This window comes from Podarcis pityusensis (assembly GCF_964106645.2).
Source record: "Podarcis pityusensis genome assembly, chromosome: 13".
In the NCBI taxonomy this organism is placed as follows: Eukaryota; Metazoa; Chordata; class Lepidosauria; order Squamata; family Lacertidae; genus Podarcis; species Podarcis pityusensis.
In genome coordinates this window covers 55,381,535-55,403,289 of record NC_138038.1, presented here as the reverse complement: position 1 = coordinate 55,403,289, position 21,755 = coordinate 55,381,535, and the positions used below count along the sequence as shown (strand labels likewise).

Here is a 21,755-nt window from a genome sequence, read left to right as displayed (position 1 = left end):
GACAGAACTGCAGACACACTCGGATGCACAGTGAAGAATTACTTTATGCAAACATTTTCAGGTACTACAAACATGTTAGTTGCTACTGTTTACAAAACTATTTACAGTTCTTCTCCTTCATTGGCATGGTATACTTTTAATCTTATGATAAACAGTCCTGCCTCAAATTGCAAACTCACAGCTTCTCCTTTTAACTGCATCTCCAGCTGACTCCAGTTAAGCTGGCACTCCCACACATTGAAGAAACTGCTGTAATGCTTTTTTAACTTAAAGGAACCTTATCTGTTTCTTTAAAGAATGTATTCCTAATACCCCTTCTCATTCGAACAGAAACAGATACAGGATTATGAAACATATACAAACATATTCACATATCATGTAATACAATTCCCAGCATTGTGACCAGTTCTGCATGTTTTTCAAACGGACAGGTTTTGTAAAAAATGTCTGCAGTGTTTTGCTTACTTGCACAATACTTCAACATTATCAGGTTTCCTTTCACATTTTATTTTACATTCTGATATTTAATTTCAATATGTTTTGTTTTGCCTTTAAACTGCTCAGAACCCACCAATGAGATTACTGCTTAATTATCCTCCCCCACTTGTACTGGATAATTACATTTCACACCTAAGTCATTGAGGATCTGTACATAATATTTCATTTTGTTACATAGTTCTGCTAATGCACAGTACTCAGCTTCTGTTGAGGACGTAACCACAATTCCCTGTTTTCTGGCAAAGTGGGAAGGGAGCTGCTTACACCCGTAAGCGTGTAAGCAGGTGTAAGCAGCTCCTCTCCCACTTTCCTGCTTCAAAGCGAAGGGAATCTGCTGCAGTTGCGAGCAGAGGATCCATGGCTCCGCTTCCTTCCCTCCTCCGTGGCTTGCTTCGAAGCAGGGTGCGGGGGAAGAGGGCAGGAAATAGATGCTGGGCAGGAAGACACAACCACACTTTGACCACTGGAAAGTCCACCTCAGCCTCCCCAGATTTCCACTGAGACGGCCAGGCTAATCTTGATGGCCATAAGAGCTGGAAACTTGCATGGGCTGTTTATTTAAAGACGAAAACACGCACACACATGGATGGCATTGGCAGCTGGAGGAGCAGCATGGTGAAAGAGCAAGTCCTGGTTTCAAGCTGAAGATCAGCTCTTTCATGGTGGTCTCCAACAATCCTTTGGCTGCAAGGGGAATCCCTCCCTCCCTTAATTCAGGATGCTACAGTCTACAGATGCTGTGGCTGCCTGCCCTTTTCCCTGAGCTGTAAAAGCACCTTCAGGAGGGTGGTGGGAGGTGACACAGTCATCTTCCAGATGTGCAAAGAACCACCCTCGCCACACTAAACATGACAGCAAGCCTCACACTCAGATCTGAAGCAAAAATGGGAACCTAGGAAGCTGCCTTATAAGGAGTCGGACCCACTACTCCATCTAGCTTAGTAATGGCAACACTGACTGGCAGAAGTTTGCCAGAGTTTCAGGCCTGGAGAAGCCGGGGATTGAACGTGTGGTGTTCTGCATGCAAAGCCACTGAGGTTACAGCTGTTCCCTTTAAAAAAAAACTAAGAATGTAGTCCTCATGGTTCTGAAGAAAAGGCTAATTTAAACAGGAACAGAGTACCACATCAGGACCCCTGAGCCCACTGAGCTCAGTTTTGTCTTCACTGATGGGCAGAGGCTCACCTGGGTTTCAGGAGACCCACCCTCAGCCCTACCCGGAGAAGCTTTCAAGGACTGAACTTGGGATCTTCTCCATGCTCTCCCCATTGAGCTATGATGGCTCCCTCCCCTCCTCCTCTGCAGGAGGCCTATCTCAGCTTGTCATTATAATGTATATATGTCAAGGGCTTTGAGATGCATATAAAGTCAGGCTCAGCATTATGAACTGGACTTAGATAAGCCATGGTTCCCCTTCCTTCCCTCCTCTGAGGCTCGCTTTAAAGCAGCAAAGCGGACAGGAGCCGCCCCCTTTGCTACTTTAAATAGTTTAGTACAACATTTGATTCAAAATATTTTTTTTCGTGTTTTCCTCCTCTAAAAACTAGGTGCGCCTTATGGAGCGAAAAATACGGTACATAATAAAAACAAAAATGAAACATACCAATATTCTCCTCCCACAAAGAGACTTAAAAGGATAACATTTAATTGGCCAAAGGCCTGACTGTTAAGTTGTACTTACTTAAACACACTTCCAAACTCTCAGCCAATCAACAGCCCCTCCCCCCAGCTAATATTACCTTAAATCTATTATAATATATTAGTTGATTTACTATTATTACATAAATTACTTTGCTAGAGGAGTATACAGCTTTAAATACAAACACCAGACATGCACAAACAATTTGTAAGAGCCTCATGGGAGAGCCAGTGTAGTATATTGCCTAGAGCAGGGATGTCCAACAGGTCGATCGCAAGGTTTTGGTAGATCGTTGTTGATCGCTACCTTGCCCTGCCCCGCTGTCATCCTTCGGTGAGCTACTGTTTCCTTTGACCCCAAAATAATGTAAAAATGTTGCGCCCCCCCAAAAGCCAACCAACTTATGCCTCCCAAACCCCCTAAAAATGGGGCTTTGACCTGAACCCCTAAAAATGGGGGTAGATCACTGCCAGTTTTTTAATCTGTGAGTAGATCGCAGTCTCTTGGAAGTTGGCCACCCCTGGCCTACAGGATTCGACTACACCCTGGGAGACGTGAGTTCAAATCCCTACTTGACCATGAAGCTCACTGGACAGCCTTGGGGAGCCTAACCTAACTCACAGTGATTGAAAAGGAGATGAAGAACCATGTAACCCCACAATAACATAATAAGAAAGAAGAATCTGATTAAACATCAAGAAGATGCATTGCATTGGTCAGACTAGATAACCCTCAAGATTCCTCCTAAAGCTACTATTCTATAATTCCAGGATTTCCCCCGCTGTGAGTTCTTTCATGGGAAGTGAGAGTTTGCTTGAAGGTGAAGCTCTTTCCGCACTCTTGGCACTGAAATGGTTTCTCCCCAGTGTGAATTCTCCTATGTCGCCATAACTCTTTTCTTGCAGCAAAGCACTTTGTGCATTCCAAGCACTGATACGGCTTCTCCCCTGTATGAATTCTTTGATGAGAAGTGAGACTGTCCTTCCTGGAAAAGCTCTTTCCACATTCCACACACTGGTATGGTTTCTCTCCGCTGTGAATACTTCGATGTCGATGGAAGTATCTGCTTGTAGTGAAGAACTTCCCACATTCCAAGCACTGATATGGTTTTTCACCACTGTGAATCCTCTGATGTAGACGGAAGTATCTGCTTGTAGTGAAAAATTTTCCACATTCCAAGCACTGATACGGTTTCTCCCATGTATGAATTATTCGATGGGAAGTGAGATAAGAGCTGCGACTGAAGCTCTTCCCACATTCCAAACAATGATATGGCTTCTCCCCTGTATGAATTCTTTGATGGGACGTAAGATTGGCCCTCTGACTGAAGCTCTTCCCACATTCCAAGCACTGATATGGTTTCTCCCCACTGTGAATTCTCTTATGTTGATGAAAGTCACTTCTCGTAGTAAAGCACTTCTCACATTCCAAGCACTGATATGGTTTCTCTCCTGTATGAATTCTTTGATGGGAAGTAAGACTATTCTTCCGACTGAAGCTCTTTCCACACTCCAAACATTGATATGGTTTCTCCCCTGTATGAATTCTTAAATGAGAAGTGAGAGGGCTGCTCTGACTGAAGCTCTTCCCACATTCCAAGCACTGATATGGCTTCTCCCCCGTATGAATTCTTTTATGGGCTTTGAGATGTGAGCTGTGATTGAAGCTCTTTCCACATTCCAAGCACTGAAATGGTTTCTCCCCTGTATGAATTCTTTGATGAGAAGCGAGATTGCTGCTGTCACTGAAGCTTTTTCCACATTCCAAACACGGATAGGGTTTCTTCCCAATAGGATTTCTTTGATGGGAAGTGGCATGGGAGCTCTGACTGAAGTTCTCCCCACACTCCAAATCTTGATATGGCTTCTCCACTGTGTGGATTTTGTTGTGTTGTCCCTTGTTCTTAATTTCTGATTCATCATCAACTGCAATGAAGAGAGGAACAAATCAGAGCCTAAGAAAGAAATATTTATGGGAAATTCAGATTCAAAAAGCTTGTTCTTGTTTGGGATGAAATTTCTTTGACTCAATCATCAAACCAACTCCATCTGCAAGGTCAGAAGTCTTTTTGAATATGAATTGGATTCTCTGTCTACCAATTACCTAGCGTGCAGGGGAGAATTAAACTACTGGGTAATGACAGAATTCTAAATGGGTCTGGAAAATATCTCAAAAAAGCTCAAAACTAAGTACTGCTGATTTCAAAAGATTAAAATGAATATATAGTTCTGAAACTTTGCCTTTAGCTTGAAAGCTACACTGTTTGTAAATCTCCATTCTCTGTTTGTTTTTTCTATGTGAAACGGACTGAAAACCGACGGTAACTATTTATAAGTGCAGAGAAGCAGAGACAGTCAAGGGAGGAGAACTAATAGATCATAATTAGTAAATCATAGCAAAAATAACAATGAATGCCTTTTGATTTTTGATATGTCATAACCAACAGCTAAGAGACGAAATGTGCAGAATGGTTGGAGAGGTTTGAGAGACTGCAGATGAGAGAATGGACAGAATCTGTTGGGGAAAAACCTGAGTCAGCAGTAGATGAAGAAAAGTCCATAGCTTTACAACTGTATGAAGGAAAGAAAGAAAGAAAGAAAGCTGTTCCTAAGCCAGAAGCTACAGTTAGAACTGGATATGGAACAACTGATTGTTTCAAAACAATCAGAAAGCCTATCCACATCCTGATCCTTGTGCAAAAAGAGAGAAGCAGAGGAACAATATCCACAGAAAAAACAGTCCCCAGCCCTCCATGCAAGGCGAGCTGTGGGGGGTGAGAATCCCAGGTGCTCTAGGTGGCAACGTTGGGATCCATCCAAATATGGGAGGTTTGTCACGGTGAAATATCTACTGAATTACAAAACAGAGATTATGACCCAAGAGGGAACTTTACCCAGAGAGATCATGGTCCTCCAAGTCTCCTCCATGACTTCCTTATGCAGAGCTCTCTGGGCAGGATCCAGCAACGCCCACTCCTCCTCCGTGAAACGAACAGCGACATCTTCAAAAGAAACTGAGCTCTGAAAGAAAAATATCCTTCTCTTAGGCAGCATGAAGATTATTTCCTGCACGTTGCTCTTTTGCTTCCTGCCTGGATTGTTCTAATAGGATTGGTCTGCTGCACATTTGGATTATTGGTGCTTATTTTAATGAACTCCACGTTGTTTTATTCAGATCAATATGTCTGTGCAAGTGTTCCAGTTTGCCAAATGGAAGAATCCCTCTCTCCTCTCCCTAAGTTTTGTTCTGGAATGAAAAGACTATCCAGATGTCCTAAAGACAATTTGTAAGAAATAATACTAGCGACATTCAGAGTTAAGGTGAATTGGCAACTCATTATCCTCAGAGCATAACCCTTCATTAATGGCATTTTCAGCCTTTGTTAAGGGGAGCTTTGACAGAAGCAATGCGGAGGGGAGAGATTTGTTCTGTCTCAGAAATGCCCTCTGTCCCTCACCCTCAGCCTCTTTCCCCCCAAGACTCCTTCTTCCTACCTGATCCGGTTCCTCAGCTGCTGCTTCCCCTCCACCAGGATGAAGAGATGGAGGAGGAGGTCTTGCCGGCATCCTTCTTTCACCTGCGAGACACAAAGGGAAGTGGGGAGCCAATAGTGCATGGTGCTTCTCTCAGAGGTGCATTTGGGAGTTTGTCCCAATTTCATATTTTAGTTATGTTCAAATATATCTCATCTCCTTTGGGTTCTTGGCCCCAAAGGCTTCTCCCAAAAGATTAGTTTCAGAATCAACAGAATGGAATCAAAAGAAGAAAAACTTCCTTCCTCCTTACCCAGCGGCTTCTCTCTGGTGTCCAACAAAGTCTTCTCTGCCTCAGAGGAATCAGGACACGTTTCTGCCAACAGATCCTTTTCCTGAAAGAGCAACAAGAATTTGTAATAGAGAATGTAGAGAATGTTTAAAAAAGGGAAAAGGATGAGCAATTAGAGAATGTGGCGATGGGTTTGAAAAGGAATGGCTGGGACAAAAAAAAGGATGGGATTTAGGGATCTTCTCCCTCCTGTTTGGAGCCCCTTGGGAGCATCCAGAGGAAAGTCTCTCTCACCTGCTTCTTCTCCGCCTGCTTCCTCTCCTCTGCCTGACTCAGGAGGAAACCTTCGGCCAGGGCCACTGCCTGGGAACTGGTCTCTGCTCCGCATTCCCTCACCCAGCTCTCCATCTCCGCTGGAAGGACAGCCAGGAACTGCTCCAAGATCACCAGGTCCAGCATCTCAGCTTTCGTGTGCCTTTCTGGCTTCAGCCACTGGTGGCAAAGGTGGTGGAGCTGGCTGCAAATGTCTCGGGGTCCTTTGGCCTCCTGGGAGCAGAACCACCTGAACTGCTGGCTCTGCACCTCTGAGCGAAGGGTGTCCTCCTCTCCCAGGATCTTCTGCCCAGAGCTTTCCCAGAATCCCCCACTGCTCCCAGTTTCCATAGCATGGCCTCTTCCTGCTCCAGGGCCAGCTGAGTCTTGCTCATCCATCTTTAGGAAGGAATCCATTATTTCTTTGGCCAAGTTCTGACTGTCTGAATTAGAGGTGCTGGCAAACTCTACAAAGGAAATATATTGTTCTGTTATAAAATTGACCCGCTGTCAGGAGAATAGAAAGGTTCTTTGAGCAAGTGTGGATGAGTCTTGCTAGGAACCAGAGTATGACTACATCACAGGCCAGACTCTGAGCTTTGTTTAAGAAGGAAAGGAAGAAGAAAGGAGAAGAAGAAGAAATCCTCTTGCTCTCCTGGAAGGAAAGTGACCAGGCCAAAAGTGGAGGCAACGGAAGAGATTTCTGTCCGACGAATGAGCCTGGAGGCTCCTGCCTCTCGGTGTTTTCAGCCCAGGGATAGAAGCAGAACAGTGATGGAGAAGTGAATCATTTGTTCCAAGTGTGGACACTATTGAGGGTCCTCATCCTGGGCTCCTCAAGAGTTGCTCTCCATCCCAGCCCCTTCAGGACACATTTCTGCTTCTAGCACTTTGCATCTCCAACATCTCCAGACAGACTCCTGGGGTGGGATCCCTATTTCTTGTTCTGAGGGCCAAATCCTGATCTGGCCAAGCCCCAGAGGAACACATGCATGAGACTAAGGTTCATGTGGGTAGGAAAGTGCTAAAAAGCCAGGAAAAGAACAACTCAGTTTCTTTCTGTCACTGCAACTTGTTTTAAATGGTTTTAATGGTGTCCTCTTCCCTGGGAACTTAAGGGAAAGCATGGGTTATAAATTAATAATATTAATAATAATAATAAGTGTTATACAGCTTAACCCCCGCAGAGCCAGATATGCATTGCTATTTGGAAACCCCTGAGGAGTGGGATTGCCAAGAGAGAGGGGAAGTGACGGAAAGGGAGCCCCAGTTTTAAGCAGAGAAGGAAGCTGGGCTGCGTCCAAAGGATTTAACTCAGAACTGAGTAAAGGAATGAGAGGGAGGAAAGAGGAACCGAGTGAAGCATTTCACCTCCTCTTCTAGAAAGTGGAACATCTACCTTTGATTTTCAGCCAGAGAAGTTGAAGAGAAGCTGTGCATTTACTTCTTTGTTTTAACGCCTGAAAGCTCTTTAGGTTTAGTGTCATTAATAAGTTCACGGTTTCCTGAAAGGACACAACTCCTGACCCTTCTTTGTTTTACCAACTTGGTTTTGTAAATAAAACCTTTCTTATCCATTCAACGTCTCCCTGAGTCTCCAAGCATCTAAGGTTTCCCTCACACAAAATCCAAGAGAGAACCTGTGGTGGTTAAATATATATCTATCTCTAGGAGTCCTAGAAAGTTGGAGGGTTTGCCTCAAATGGTGGAAGAGTCGTGACAGGAAGTATAACTCAGGAGGAGAATGAATTCCTGCAGAAAGTTGTCTATTTTGTGAGGGAAAGAGAGTTCTGTGAGGAGAAGGCCCCACCGTGACCCAGGACTCCTGAAGGGAAGAGAGAGTCAGGCAGAAGCAGAAACGGAGGAAAAACCTCTGAGGGAATTTCAGTCAGGAGACAAAATGGAGGAAACCCAAACCTGACAGAGAAGCTCAGGCTTTGAAGAAAACAGATTCAGTTGGCGGGGAAAAGGCGGACAAGGAAAAAGAGGCTGCGCTGAAGAGAAAACGTGAAATATTGTGAGCCAAAACTCCGGCGGAAGATGCAGAAAGTGAGACCTAGAAAAGAGGCCCAAAAAGAAATGTCCCTCCGCCTGGAGATGAAGGCAGAGAAGGGAGAAATGAATTCCCTCAGGGGGAAAAAGGGGAAATTCCCAGAGACCAGGCGGGAAAATGGAGGGAAGAAGGAGCCTTTCTGCTTGGTCTTGAAAGGACTCTGTTGCCCCAAAGGGGAGAAAACGGAAATAATCAGTTCAGCCCAGAGACGCTGGTCAAGCGGCGCAGAGCCGGCCGGAGAAAATTCAATTAATAATAATAATAATAATAATAATAATAATGGCAGCCCAGGAGGAGGAGCTGGGGGGATTGAGGGATCTGAGGGCCAAGATGGTGCAAAAAGAGGCCAGAATCTGGCAGGGAAATGGTGGCCTGGAGGCTGAGGCAAAGGAGGCAGGAACTATTATTTTATTCATTTAATTGAATTTCATTTTATGAAATGCCAGGAACTATTCCCACTTGTGTCAGCCTGAACCCACATTCACAGACGTGAATACAAATGCCTTAAATCTGATAATTCTTGCATTTGGAAGCTGCCGAGAGGACTCAGAAGCTCTGGTGCAGTTTTTTAAAATGTCGGCGCAGATTTTGTTTAAGACAGTTCCATCAAGGATGCAAAGACAAGTTATACTTAATTTTTCTATCTGCCACCAGAGAAACCAGTTTCTTAGCTTGTGAACTTTGGATTTTAAAATAATAATAATACTATGCAGATTAGTCCTCTAGTGCCTTTATTTGTTTTCATTCATAGCTGCAGGGACAACTTACAAACACATAAATAAAAATATGTAGGATTATGATGAGGCTCAATTCAACACTTTGCTGATCAAATTTATCAAATTAATTTGTTTAATTTGTATACCATCCTATACCCACAGGTCTCAGGGTGCTCACAACATAAAATCACAATATTAAAAACACAAAATATACAATAAAAACAACAAAAACCAACAACCCCCCCAAGAGGAGTCTGGGAAGAGATAGATGTGCAAATACTTTTAGGTAATGACTTAGCCCAGCAGAATAAGTCACCCAGAGTGGCTGGGGAAACCTACTCAGACAGGTGGGGTATAATTATTATTATTATTATTATTATTAAATGCAGGAACCAGGAGTAGGCCTAAAATTCCCAAGCAACAGGCATGAATAGCTGAGCCACAGGCACCTCAGCCGAGCACAGAGAAAATAATGTAGAGGGGGTGGGGGGAAGTCCAGGGGTCAAGAACCTCCAAAATATATTGTTTTGTTATATTGGTATGAATGCAAACAAAAAATTCTTTAAAAGAAAATATTAAAAAAGAAAAAATGATGCAGTGGAATTATTATTATTATTATTATTGAAGAATTATCATCACCGTCACCATTTCCATGCTGCAAAGTACCGTATTTTTCACTCTATAAGACACACCAGACCACAAGATGCACCCAGTTTTTGGAGGAGGAAAACAAGAAAAAAAATATTCTGAATCTCAGAAGCCAGAACAGCAAGAGGGATCTCTGTGCAGTGAAAGCAGCGATCCCTCTTGCTGTTCTGGCTTCTGGGATAGCTGTGCAGCCTGCATTCGCTCCATAAGACGCACACACATTTCCCCTTACTTTTTAGGAGGCAAAAAGTGAGTCATAGAGCAAAAAATACACTACTTAGCAGAGCAAAGGCAGGATTACTTTTAATTACGCGAAAAGATTGTTCAAAGTCCAGATCTTTCAAAAGAAGATTGACTGCATACCCTCCAACATTTCTCTAAAGAATATAAAAAGGTAAAGGTACCCCTGCCCGTACGGGCCAGTCTTGCCAGACTCTAGGGTTGTGCGCTCATCTCACTCTAGAGGCCGGGAGCCAGCGCTGTCCGCAGACACTTCCGGGTCACATGGCCAGCGTGACAAGCTGCATCTGGCGAGCCAGCGCAGCAGACGAAACGCCGTTTACCTTCCCGCTAGTAAGCGGCCCCTATTTATCTACTTGCACCCGGGGGTGCTTTCGAACTGCTAGGTTGGCAGGCGCTGGGACCGAACGACGGGAGCGCACCCCGCCGCGGGGATTCGAACCGCCGACCATGTGATCGGCAAGTCCTAGGCGCTGAGGTCCTAATGAATATAGGACCCTCCTATTCCATTATTATGATTATGATTATGATTATGATGATTATTCTACTATTTATACCCCACCCATTTGACTGGGTTCCCCCAGCCACTCTGGGAGGCTTCCAACATATAAATAAACATTTAAAAACTTCCATCCTCCAATGGCTCTGGGGTCAGAGAACTGTAGGTTTGGAAGGGGCTCCTGAGGGTCATCCAGCCCAACCCGCTGCGATGCAGGAATCTCAACTCCAGCATCCCTGAGAGAGTCTTCCCAAGGGATCCTGCTCCTCTTTCCAGCAGGGCCTCTCCTGCCTCAGTTTCCTTGGCTGGGGAGACCTCCAGGGCTTCTCAGCAGGGCTTTCTGTTCAGTCCTAAAGATCCCCTGAACACCTGAGCGGCTGCATGTCTGAATGGGCACATGAGTGTCAGCCTGGAGTCCTGATAACTCCCGTGTCTGATTCACAAGTGGTGGTAGGGAAGCTTCACTCCAACTGCGGAGCTCAGCATCGGAGCAGGAGAGGAGCCCTGCAGGATCAGGCCCTTGGGCCCCTCCGGACTCCCCCCTCCCGTTCCCACTGGGGCCTGAATGGGAAGCCCCCCAGCAGGATGGGGCGCAAGAGCCCCTCTCTCCCCCTGCGCTCCTTCCAGCAACTGGGATTCAGCAGCATCGCTGGGGAGACAAGAAGCCAAGCAGAGCCCCCCCCTCCTCCTCCTCCTCCCCGCCCTGCTCCCAGCCTGGCCTCAAGTGGCAGGGAGTTCCGCAGGCTGGACTCTGCCCCGCACCAAGAAGCGCTTTCTCTTCTCTGCCCTCCATCTTCCCACAGACTTTCTTTCTTTCTTGCATAGGTCAGGTTTTGCTTTTTATTTTTTGCGTACATTTTAATGTTTCTGCTGGGCGACAACCCCGGCAGATGATCAGTGCTTTGAACTGGGTTTCTTTGCAGCCCCCCCCCCCCGCCAAAGGGCCAAGGAAGAAGAGCTGCAGGCGCCCAGTGAGCTCGCCCCTCCTTGCCCCCCCCCCGGACTTGGGGGTCCCCCTGCTGCTTGAGCTGAGCAGCCCTCCCCCTGCCCCCTTCTCCCCATTGCACCCTTGGCAAGAAGAGAGGAGAGACTCGCCCGAGGCCAGGAGGGGCAGAGAGACAGCTGCCCCCCCCCTTGCAGAAGGAGCCCCCCAGGAGAGAAGGAGGGGGCAGGACCCTCTGCTCCCTGCCCCCCCCCCCCCGTGCATGGGCTGAGAAGGCCCTCCCTGCACCCCCCTGCCCCCTTCGCCCCATTGCACCCTTGGCAAGAAGAGCAGAGACCCACCGGATTCCCAAGAGACCACCGATGCACGTGCGGAGGAGACACTGGGCCGGGAGGGGCTTCGGCTCAGGAGACCCCCCCCCCGGCCTGGATCTCCTCTCTCCTCTCTAGGAATCCAGCTTCGTGCCTTTTAACCCTTTGCAAGCCAGCGCAGCCCCGCTCGGCGACAGGGAGAAAAGCTGCTCTCTCTCTCTCTCTCTCTCTCTCTCTCTGTGCGCTTTCTCCAGGCCAGGCAGACTTCTGTCCAGTTCCATCAAGCTGCCTCTCACTCGCCTTCCTCTAAACTAGACATCCCCATAGGAAAGTCGGCCACCCCCCTTGGTCATTTCGGCGGCCCTTTGCTGAAACTGTTTCCTGGACTGGAGATTGTGCCCCAAATGCAGTCACACCATAGATTCCTATCAAGGCATCATAGGAAGTGCAGTTTTCTTTTCCACTCCTTTCCTAGCGATCCCTAGTGTGAAGTTTGTCTTTTTTCACAGTCACCACACACTGCATCTACATCTTCACTGAGGAGCTGCCGGCTACAACCCCCAAGGTCTCACTCCTGGTCCATCTCTACCTGCCCAGATTCCAGGAGTGAGTATGTGAAGTTAAGAGTTTTGCATAATGGGTCCTTGTCATCCCAGAAAAAGTGACAAGTGGGGTGCCGCAGGGTTCTGTCCTGGGCCCGATGTTGTTCAAAGTCTTTATAAATGAGGTGGATGAAGGAATTTAGGGGATGCTCAACAAATCTGCAGATGACACCAAACTGGGAGGGACAGCTCATGCCATAGAAAACAGAATCAGAATTCAAAACGATCATAGCCGACAATTCTTAACCCAAGGTAATATTTCTGGGTTAGTGGAGTCTGTAACCTGAAGCGTATGTAACCTGAAGCGTTTGTAACCCAAGGTACCACTGTATAACAGAAAAGCACCAGAGTGTAGTGTATGCAGATGTGTGTGAAGCATATTCTAATTTTTCTGGGTGTTTTCTCAAGGTACTTCTAAAAGAGAAAAGTGAAGCAGTGGAGATGTTCAGAAAATACCTGGCCACAGTGAGCAGCAAGTTTCAGAGGAAACTCACAACTCTGGTCAGCGACAATGGAGGTAGGGTTACCTCGAGCCACATGAGAACCCTCCTGGAAGAGGAAGGGGAGGTGTGTGAGCCACACCATGCAACAAAACTCAGTCATGGAGGGAAAGTTTCAGTCTCTTGTGGAGATGACTAGGTGCATGCTGAGGGACTCTGGACTCAGACACTTGTCCAGCAGGACATGGAACAGTGTTTGTCTTATCCATTGTCTCTAGACACACACCTTCAACATTCAAACATATTACTTAACGCAGTGGTTTTCAATCAGCGTGCTGTGGCACCCTGGGGTGCCTTGAGTGATGCTCAGGGGTGCTGCAGGCAACTCTGGCCTTCTTTTGTTCACTCCCTCCTCTGATGCCCTCACGGCCTAGGACCCTCGTACCTATGGGACCGTCCCTCCCGGTCTGCCCCACGGAGAGCCTCAAGGTCCATAAATAGCAACACCCTAGTGGTCCCAGGCCCTAAGGAAGTCAGATTGGCTTCAACCAGAGCCAGGGCCTTTTCAACTCTGGCTCCAGCCTGGTGGAACGCTCTGCCTCATGAGACCAGGGCCCTGCAGGATCTGATTTCTTTCCGCAGGGCCTGTAAGACAGAGTTGTTCCGCCTGGCCTTTGGCTTGGAGCCAATTTGATTCCCTCCCTCCCTTTCTTTTTTCTTTTCCTTTCTCCTCCTGCGATGAGGCTACATTTTAATTTTTTAATGTTTCAATATTTTAATGTTGTATTTTAACCTTTTTTTTTAGTTGTAATCATTCAACTTGTTTTTATTATTGCTTGTTAGCCACCCTGAGCCCGGCCTTGGCTGGGAGGGCGGGGTATAAATAAAAATTATTATTATTATTACTATTATTATTATTATTATTACTATGTCTCTGCCTCCCAAAGGCTGGCCCAGCTGTTTGTTGCAGCAGCCTTGGTCACCAGCTCCCCTGACAAATGGTGCCTCTGGGGCAGGCCAGGGGGTGCTGGTTAGCAGGAGCTGAAGTGGGTTTGGAGGAAGCAAGCAAGCGGACGAGGGAGCCCAGCCAGCCCATCTGCCAGCCCTTGCTGGTAGGAATGGACAGACAAGTCCCAGGCCCCTGTGGGGCAGCGTGAGGAGACACATCTCTTTGGGGCAGCTCAGAGACCAGGGCAGCAGCAACGGCTGTCCAGAGGACTCCCAAGGAGGAGGGAGAGGAGAGGAGGCTGAGGGAACACTGCACTGTAATAGACAAAAATCTGCCCTTCCCTTATGGGGGACACAAGAGCCTTAGAGAGTCCTTTGCAGGTTCTCTATCGGTCGGAGAAAAGAACAGAGGCCAACCAGAGAATATTGAGAAGCAAAGCAGCTAGTAAGCCTGGTCTTTATTGATCTGCTGCAACAGGGTGCTTGCCCCTGAGGAGGACCCCGAACCAAGGCGTGCCTGCCCTTATACAGACATTTTAAATTCCCTGCCCTGGAGCTCGACCGCCCCTCCATACATCATGCATACATCACAGAAGGGGTGTAAGCCAAGATCACCCCCCACAAACATCATGCCTACATCACAGAAAAGGTGGTCTGCAACAGATATTTGAATGTTGTTGTTTTTCCTGCCTGCCAGGTTATCTGATGATGCCTTATCTGATTGCCTTTCCTGGTAGTCTGGCCATTCCTTTGAGATGGTGATTTCCCAATTCCTGAGACAATGGGAAGGTTCCCTCGCCCCCTCCCTCCTTGCCCAGAAAACATTTGGTCCGTTTGGGAGTCAACATGGTTTCAGGGCAGTCTTCCTGTGCTGCTCCAGACATGGGGTCCCCATATCTCTGTTTGTGCTTGGTTGGTACGTTGCTGTATAGCTAGGTTTGCTTTTATGAAGAGCTCTAGATGCGCTCTACTTCTGCAGAGGTCTAGTTTGTCTGCCTGTGTTGCGCTGCCACCGCCTTGGCTCAGAGGGGCTCTGGCAGCGCCCCCCCCTCCTGCGCCCCCTCCCCACTGCATTCAAGGGGCACAGCTGGGAGCTGGGTCTTGACTGGGTCTTCCACCAAACACCCCCTTTATTCCCAGTGACACCCCAGAGAACTCTTCCCTGAACACTTCACCCTAAAGGAGTGAAGAATGAAGTGTGTGTTGGAACACAGCTGATTTATTTAATAATTAGGTTTTTAAGATAACTTTTTGTATACATAAGCACATGGTTTCAAATGTTTCATAGGGAGTTGTACCTGTGTGGCTATTTTGCTTTTTTTAGCTCTTGCGATTTATGTGGAAATTGTTCGGTTTGGTTTTGCATTTTTAAATGTTTTATTTATTGCTTATGACTACTTTTTGTATTTAATTCATTCAATTTGTATACTGCCTTCATCCAGAGCATACAACGAAACAAACCAATCACCGCCCTCCCACAAACACATTTAAGACGATATGCAAAGTTTAATAAGCCACAGGCCTGATTGTATGTTTTATTCAAAATCCTTTTCAAACTCTTAGCCAATCACCTCTCACTCCCCAACATCCCAAACTCACACTTTACCCCTCACTAGCTATCATTACCTTAAATCTACTATTATACTGTTCTTATTATATTAATTACTTTGTTACACATGCGTACAAACACCAGAACACCACAACTGAACTTTAAGCAGACACCCATGCATGCACAATTTCTAAGAGACTCATTAGAGAGTCAGTGTAGTATACTGGAAGGAGGGCTGGACGATGACCTGGGTTCAAATTCCCACACTGGGGGGCCAGATACTGCTTCATAGCCTAACCTACCTCACAGGGTTATTGTCAGGATTACAAAAGGAGGGGGAGAACTATGTGGCACCACCTCGAGCTCCTTGAAGGTGATGTATGAAGGCAATAAATGAATTTCAATAAGGGCAAATGTCAGGTTCTGCGCTTAGGCAGGAAGAATCAGCTGCACAAATATAGGATGGGGGACGCCTGGCTTGCCATAAGGACATGTGAAAAGGATCTAGGGGTCTTAATGGAACAAAAGCTGAATAGGAATCAACAATGTGATGCTGCAGGGGGGGGGGGGGAAGCTAATGCTGTTCTAGGCTGAATCAACAGAAGTCTGGTGTGCAGAGCAATGGAAGTCATAGCACCACTCAGTTCTGCCTTGGGTGTGTTCTGGGTATGTTTAGCCTGGAAAACAGAAGCCTAAGAGGAGATATGATACCTGAGAGATCTCAAGGGCTGAAACCTGAATCTTAAATCACAAGGGAAGCAGCACGAACACTTCCCTTAAGCAGGGCTATCTTACAAGGTGACCCGAAAACTACAACTAACCCAGAATGCGGCAGCTAGACGGGTGACTGGGAGCGGCCGCCAAGACCACATAACACCGGTCCTGAAAGACCTACACTGGCTCCCAGTATGTTTTCAAGCACAATTCAAAGTGTTGGTGCTGACCTTGAAAGCCCTAAATGGCCTCGGTCCAGTATACCTGAAGGAGCGTCTCCACCCCCATCGTTCAGCCCAGACATGGAGGTCCAGCAGCGAGGGCCTTCTGGCAGTTCCCTGGCTGCGAGAAGCCAAGTTACAGGGAACCAGGCAGAGGGCCTTCTTGGTAGTGGCGCCCGCCCTGTGGAACGCCCTCCCACCAGATGTCAAAGAGAAAAACAACCACCAGACTTTTAGAAGATATCTGAAGGCAGCCCTGTTTAGGGAAGCTTTTAATGTTTGACCAACTACTGTATTTTAATATTTTGTTGGAAGCCACCCAGAGTGGCTGGGGAAACTCAGCGAGATGGGTGGGGTATAAATAATAAATTATTATTATTATTATTATTATCATTAAGCGGGAAGTTGCTAGTTTTATTGAATTGGAATATAATTGTTGATTAACAAATGTAACTTTCTATAAGGAAAATAAAATAATATCACAAAAAGGGAGGTCTTGAATACTGACACTTATGAGGAATGCTTGAGGGAGCTGGGGGTGATTATCACAGAGAAGAGTGCATGGAGATATGATAGGCATCTTCAAATATCTAAAGGGATGTCACATGGAAGATGTGATTTCTCCTTCTCCACAGGATAGAACTCCAACCAATGGCTCCAAGTTACAAGAAAGGAGATTCTGACTAAACATCAGGCAGAACTTCTGAAGGTAAGATCTATCTGACTGAGGAACAGATGCCATCAGAAGGTGGTGGAAAGTGGAAAGTTTTTAAGCAGAGGTTGGATGGTCCTCTGTCATGGATGCTTTAGCTGAGATTCCTGCTTTGCACAGGGTTCAGCTAGATAACCATCAGAATCCCTTCCAACTCTATGACTCCATGATCCTGTGATTCTCCCCGCTGTGACTTCTTTGATGGGGAGTGAGCTTGATCCTTCAAAGGTATTTCCACATTCCAAGGACAGTTAGAGTTTCTCCCTTGTGAATTCTTTGTGGGAAGTGAGAGAGATGCTATGACTGAAGTTCTTTCCATATTCCAAGCACTGATAGGGTTTCTCACCTGCATGAGTTCTCCGATGTGAAGTGAGGTGGGCCTTCTGACTGAACTTCTTCCCGCATTCCAGACACTGATATGGTTTCTCCCCCGTATGGATTCTTTGATGGGAAGTGAGAAAAGTACTCTTACGGAAGCTCTTCCCACATTCCACACACTGATACGGTTTCTCCCCTGTATGGATTCTTTCATGGGAAATTAGATTCGTTTTCTCATTGAACCTCTTCCCACATTCCAAACAATGATATGGTTTCTCCCCCGTATGGAGTCTTTGATGGTTAGTGAGAACGGAACTCTTACGGAAGCTCTTCCCACATTCCGTACACTGATATGGTTTCTCCCCTGTATGAATTCTTTCATGGATAGTGAGGTGGGCCCTTTGACTGAAGCCCTTCCCACATTCCAAGCACTGGTATGGTTTCTCTCCTGTATGGATTCTTCGATGGGAACTGAGGTGGGTCCTCTGGCTGAACCTCTTCCCACATTCTAGGCATTCATACGGTTTCTCCCCTGTATGAATTTTTTGATGGGAAGTGAGATGGGCTCTCTGGTTGAACCTCTTCCCACATTCCAAGCACGGATATGGTTTCTCCCCTCTATGAATTCTTTGATGGGAAGTCAAACTTATCTTCCAGACGAAGCCCTTCCCACATTCCAAGCACTGATATGGTTTCTCCCCACTGTGAATTCTCTGATGTCGACAGACGCTTGTGCTTATATGAGAGCCCTTAACAGACTCCAAGCACTGACAGGGTTCGTTCCCAACGGGACTTCTTTCATGGGAAACTGAATGGGAGCTCTGGCTAAAGTTCTTTCCAGACTCCGAATATTGATATGGCTTCTCCGTGTGGATTTTGTCGTGGTCTCCCTTGTTCTTAATTTCCAATCCATCTCGACCTGCAATGAAGAGAGAAATGGATTAAAGCCTCAGAAAAAAATGGAGCCCCCTGTTATTGAACAAAGCTCATTAACGCTTTTGAGAGAGGAGGAACTGAAGGGAGTTAGATGGGAGGACGTACTTCAGGGTTAACTGCCTTTGTTGACTGGCATTCAGGGACATATTTATGAAAACTTAAGATTTGACAAGACTGGTTCTTTTCTGGGACAGATTTTGTTTGACTCAATCATGGAATCTGGGCCATCTCTAGTCTGTCATCTCTTTGGTCAACAAAAAACAGACCAGAGCAAAAGCAAAAGCAAAAACAAAAAAATTGTCAGAATCTGTTGTTGTACAATGGCTTTATAAATGACATGGATAGAGGAATTTAGGGGATGCAAATCAAATTTGCAGATGACACCAAACTGGGAAGGGTAGTTAATGTCACAGAAGAAAGAACCAGAAATCAAAATGACCTTAACAGATTGAAGAACTAGGCCCCAGCTAACAAAATGAATTTCAACAGAGACAAATGTCAGGTTCTTCACTTAGGCAGGAAGAACAAGATGCACAAATATAGGACGGGGGACACCTGGCCTTATGGTAGTACATGTGGAAAGTATCTAGAGGTCTTAGTTGACCACAGGCTTAATATAAGACAATAGTGTGATGCAGCAGCAAAAAAGGCGAATGATCTTCTAGGCAGCATCAACAGAAGTCTAGTGTCCAGATAAAGGGTAGTAATAGTCCCACTCTATTCCGGCTTGGTCAGACCACATCTGTAATAGTGTTTCCAGTTCTGGGCACCACAATTTTAGAAGGATGCTGACCAGCTGGAAGGTGTGCAGAGGAGGGCAGCCAAGATGATCAAGGGTCTGGAAACCAAGCCTTATGGGGAACGGTTGAAGGAGCTGGGTATGTTTAGCCTGCAAAACAGGAGACTGAGAGGAGATATGAGAGCCATCTTCAGATATCTCAAGGGCTGCCACATGGAAGAAGGAACAAGCTTGTTTTCTCCTGCTCTGGAGGGTAGGATCCAAACCAATGGCTTGAAGTTACAAGAAAGTAGAGTCTGACTAATTATCAGAAATAACTTTCTGAGGGTAAGAGCTGTTGAGCAGTGGAACTGTGTCCATTGGAATGTTATGGACTTTACTTCCTTGGAGGTTTTTAAGAAGAGGTTGGAAGACCATCTGTCATGAATGCTTTAGATGAGATTCCTGCATTGCAGGGGGTGGGACTAGATGATTCTATGATTCCCTAACCACTCTGAAGTCTATATTTTAAAAGTCCATGGTAGTTCAAACAGCCAGATCATGGTTTAAAAAGGCATCAATGGCGAAATAATAACCACAGACAAAAGCATCCATAGCCCCCCATTCAAGGTGAGCTGTGAGGGTGTTATAATCACAGGTGCTCTAGGTGGTGCTGTTGAGCTCAATCAAAATCTGGGAGGCTTCACACATAGATATATTTATGGAATTTCCAAACAAATATTATGATTCAAGAGGGAACCTTACCTAGAGAAGCCAAGATCCCATGATTCTGCTCCATGACTTCCTTATGCAGAGCTCTCTGGGCAGGATCCAGCAACGCCCACTCCTCAGCCATGAAACAAACAGCGACATCTTCAAAACACACTGGTCCCTGAAAGAAGAAAAAGGTCGTCCCCTTAGACAGCATATCGACTACACATTGTTCTGTTGTTTTCTGCCTGTTTGTTGTTGTGCTGTTTTAATGGCTTTGTTTCACTACACATTTTGACTATGGATGCTTATTTTAATGTCTAAATGGAATTTTTTAAATTGTGCATTCCAATGCCCCACCCCTCAGCCTCTTTCCCCCCAAGGCTCCTTCCCCCCACCTGATCCGGTTCCTCAGCCGCTGCTTCCCCTCCACCAGGATGAAGAGATGGAGGAGGAGGTCTTGCCGGCATCCTTCTTTCACCTGTGAGAGACAAAGGGAAGTGGGGAGACAGGAGTGCAGGATGCTTCTCTCAGAGGTGCATTTGGGAGTTTGTCCCCATTTCATATTTTAGTTATGCTAAAATATATCTCATCTCCTTTGGGTTCTTGGCCCCAAGTGGCTTCTCCCAAAATATTAGTTTCAAAATCAACAGTATGGAATCAAAAGAAGAAAAACTTCCTTCCTCCTTACCCAGCGGCTTCTCTCTGGTGTCCAATGAAGTCCTCTCTGCCTCAGAGGAATCAGGACCCGTTTCTGCAAACAGAACCTTTCCCTGAAATAGGATTCCAAACAGGGAAGAGGGTCAGAATAAGAATGAAAGAGGCAAAAACTTTAGAGGTTTCTGATATCCCTCCTTGGATGCTTTCCAAAAAAAAGGATGGGCCATTAGTAGAGCATTTGGGATACTCTCCCTTATCTATTGAGCCCCTTGGGAGCATCCAGAGGAAAGTCTCTCTCACCTGCTTCCTCTCCTCTGCCTGACTCAGGAGGAAGCCTTCGGCCAGGGCCACTGCCTGGGAACTGGTCTCTGCTCCGCATTCCCTCACCCAGCTCTCCATCTCCGCTGGAAGGACAGCCAGGAACTGCTCCAAGATCACCAGGTCCAGCATCTCAGCTTTCGTGTGCCTTTCTGGCTTCAGCCATTGACGGCAAAGGTGGTGGAGGTGGCTGCAAACGTCTCGGGGTCCTTTGGCCTCCTGGGAGCAGAACCACCTGAACTGCTGGCTCTGCGCCTCTGAGCGAAGGGTGTCCTCCTCTCCCAGGATCTTCTGCCCAGAGCTTTCCCAGAATCCCCCACTGCTCCCAGTTTCCATAGCATGGTCTCTTCCTGCTTCAGGGCCAGCTGAGTCTTGCTCATGCATCTGTGCTCTCAGGAAGCCTCCAAGAGAATGTTAGGGATCCCCTTTTTCACCTGTCAAATTCTGTATGAGAGGTGCTGGCAAATTCTACAAAGCAAATACATTGTTCTGTTATAAAATTTGCACACTGTCAGAAGAAAAAAGTTCTCTATTAAGTGAGGATGTGTCTCTGCCCTCCGTATTCTAAGAGTGTTTATTCATTTTTTGCATAGGTCAGGTTTTCATTTTTTTGGTGTGTGTATATTTTATGTCCCAATGTTTCCATCTGGTTAATAAATGGGGTTTATTAATTTCACTGATTTACATTATTTATCTATATGAGTAACTTTGTATCAATGTAACATTTTTATATGCAACTGTGTATTTTTGCAATATTTTTGTTTACGTAGTCTGTGCTTGCTTTCGTTTCCTGTGCACTGCTTAGAGATTTTTCTAATATATGAAGAGGTATAGAAATCAAATAATCCATAAACTCATCACTTTTCCCCCCTGATCCAGAGACCCCTCCCTAAAGTGGCAATAAGTGTATGGGTCCAGGTAAATAATACAGTTGCAGACCTCCTGAGAACTTGCCTCCCGCTCTGGCTTTACTGAGCCTCTTGAGCTTGCTGATCAGAAGGTCGGCGGTTCAAATCCCTGCAACGGGGTTAGCTCCCGTTGCTCGGTCCCTGCTCCTGCCAACCTAGCAGTTCGTAAGCACGCAGTGCAAGTAGATAAATAGGTACTGCTGCAGCGGGAAGGTAAACAGCGTTTCTGGGCACTATGGTTTCCCTCTTGGTGTCCCATTGTGCCAGAAGAAGCGTCTCCACCCCCATCGTCCAGCCAGGACACTGTGGTCCTCCTCCGAGGGCCTTTTGGCGGTTCCCTCCCTGTGAGAAGTGAGGTTACAGAGAACCAGGTAGA

At 46.2% G+C, this 21,755-nt stretch overlaps 2 protein-coding genes across 2 annotated transcripts; both read right to left on the bottom strand.

Annotated features, from left to right (window-relative positions):
* Positions 1-26: 26 nt before the first annotated feature.
* LOC308460989 (uncharacterized protein) lies at positions 27-11,859 on the bottom strand. Its single transcript, XM_080977537.1, has 6 exons — positions 11,655-11,859; positions 6,197-6,681; positions 5,924-6,005; positions 5,632-5,714; positions 5,031-5,157; positions 27-4,062 (listed from the first exon to the last, which is right to left on the bottom strand). Exons 2-6 carry the CDS (start codon positions 6,629-6,631, stop codon positions 2,891-2,893), a joined length of 1,899 nt encoding a protein of 632 aa, XP_080833663.1. The 5' UTR covers positions 6,632-6,681; positions 11,655-11,859; the 3' UTR covers positions 27-2,890.
* Positions 11,860-16,491: 4,632 nt separating this feature from the next.
* Positions 16,492-21,452, bottom strand: LOC308460998 (uncharacterized protein). The gene is made up of 5 exons (XM_080977566.1): positions 20,454-21,452; positions 20,185-20,266; positions 19,892-19,974; positions 19,548-19,674; positions 16,492-18,047 (listed from the first exon to the last, which is right to left on the bottom strand). The coding sequence occupies exons 1-5, from the start codon at positions 20,853-20,855 to the stop codon at positions 17,062-17,064; spliced, it is 1,680 nt and encodes a 559-aa protein (XP_080833692.1). The 5' UTR covers positions 20,856-21,452; the 3' UTR covers positions 16,492-17,061.
* Positions 21,453-21,755: the final 303 nt, after the last annotated feature.

Coding starts and splice junctions, on each gene's coding strand:
- LOC308460989 (XM_080977537.1), bottom strand. CDS start 6,631: ATGGATTCCTTCCTAAAGATGGATGAGCAAGACTCAGCTGGCCCTGGA. Junction 6,006..6,196: donor AGCAGGCGGAGAAGAAGCAG/GTGAGAGAGACT, acceptor TTGCTCTTTCAG/GAAAAGGATCTGTTGGCAGA. Junction 4,063..5,030: donor GAGGACCATGATCTCTCTGG/GTAAAGTTCCCT, acceptor TCTTCATTGCAG/TTGATGATGAATCAGAAATT.
- LOC308460998 (XM_080977566.1), bottom strand. CDS start 20,855: ATGCATGAGCAAGACTCAGCTGGCCCTGAAGCAGGAAGAGACCATGCT. Junction 19,975..20,184: donor CACCAGAGAGAAGCCGCTGG/GTAAGGAGGAAG, acceptor TGTCTCTCACAG/GTGAAAGAAGGATGCCGGCA. Junction 19,675..19,891: donor CGGCTGAGGAACCGGATCAG/GTGGGGGGAAGG, acceptor TTCTTCTTTCAG/GGACCAGTGTGTTTTGAAGA.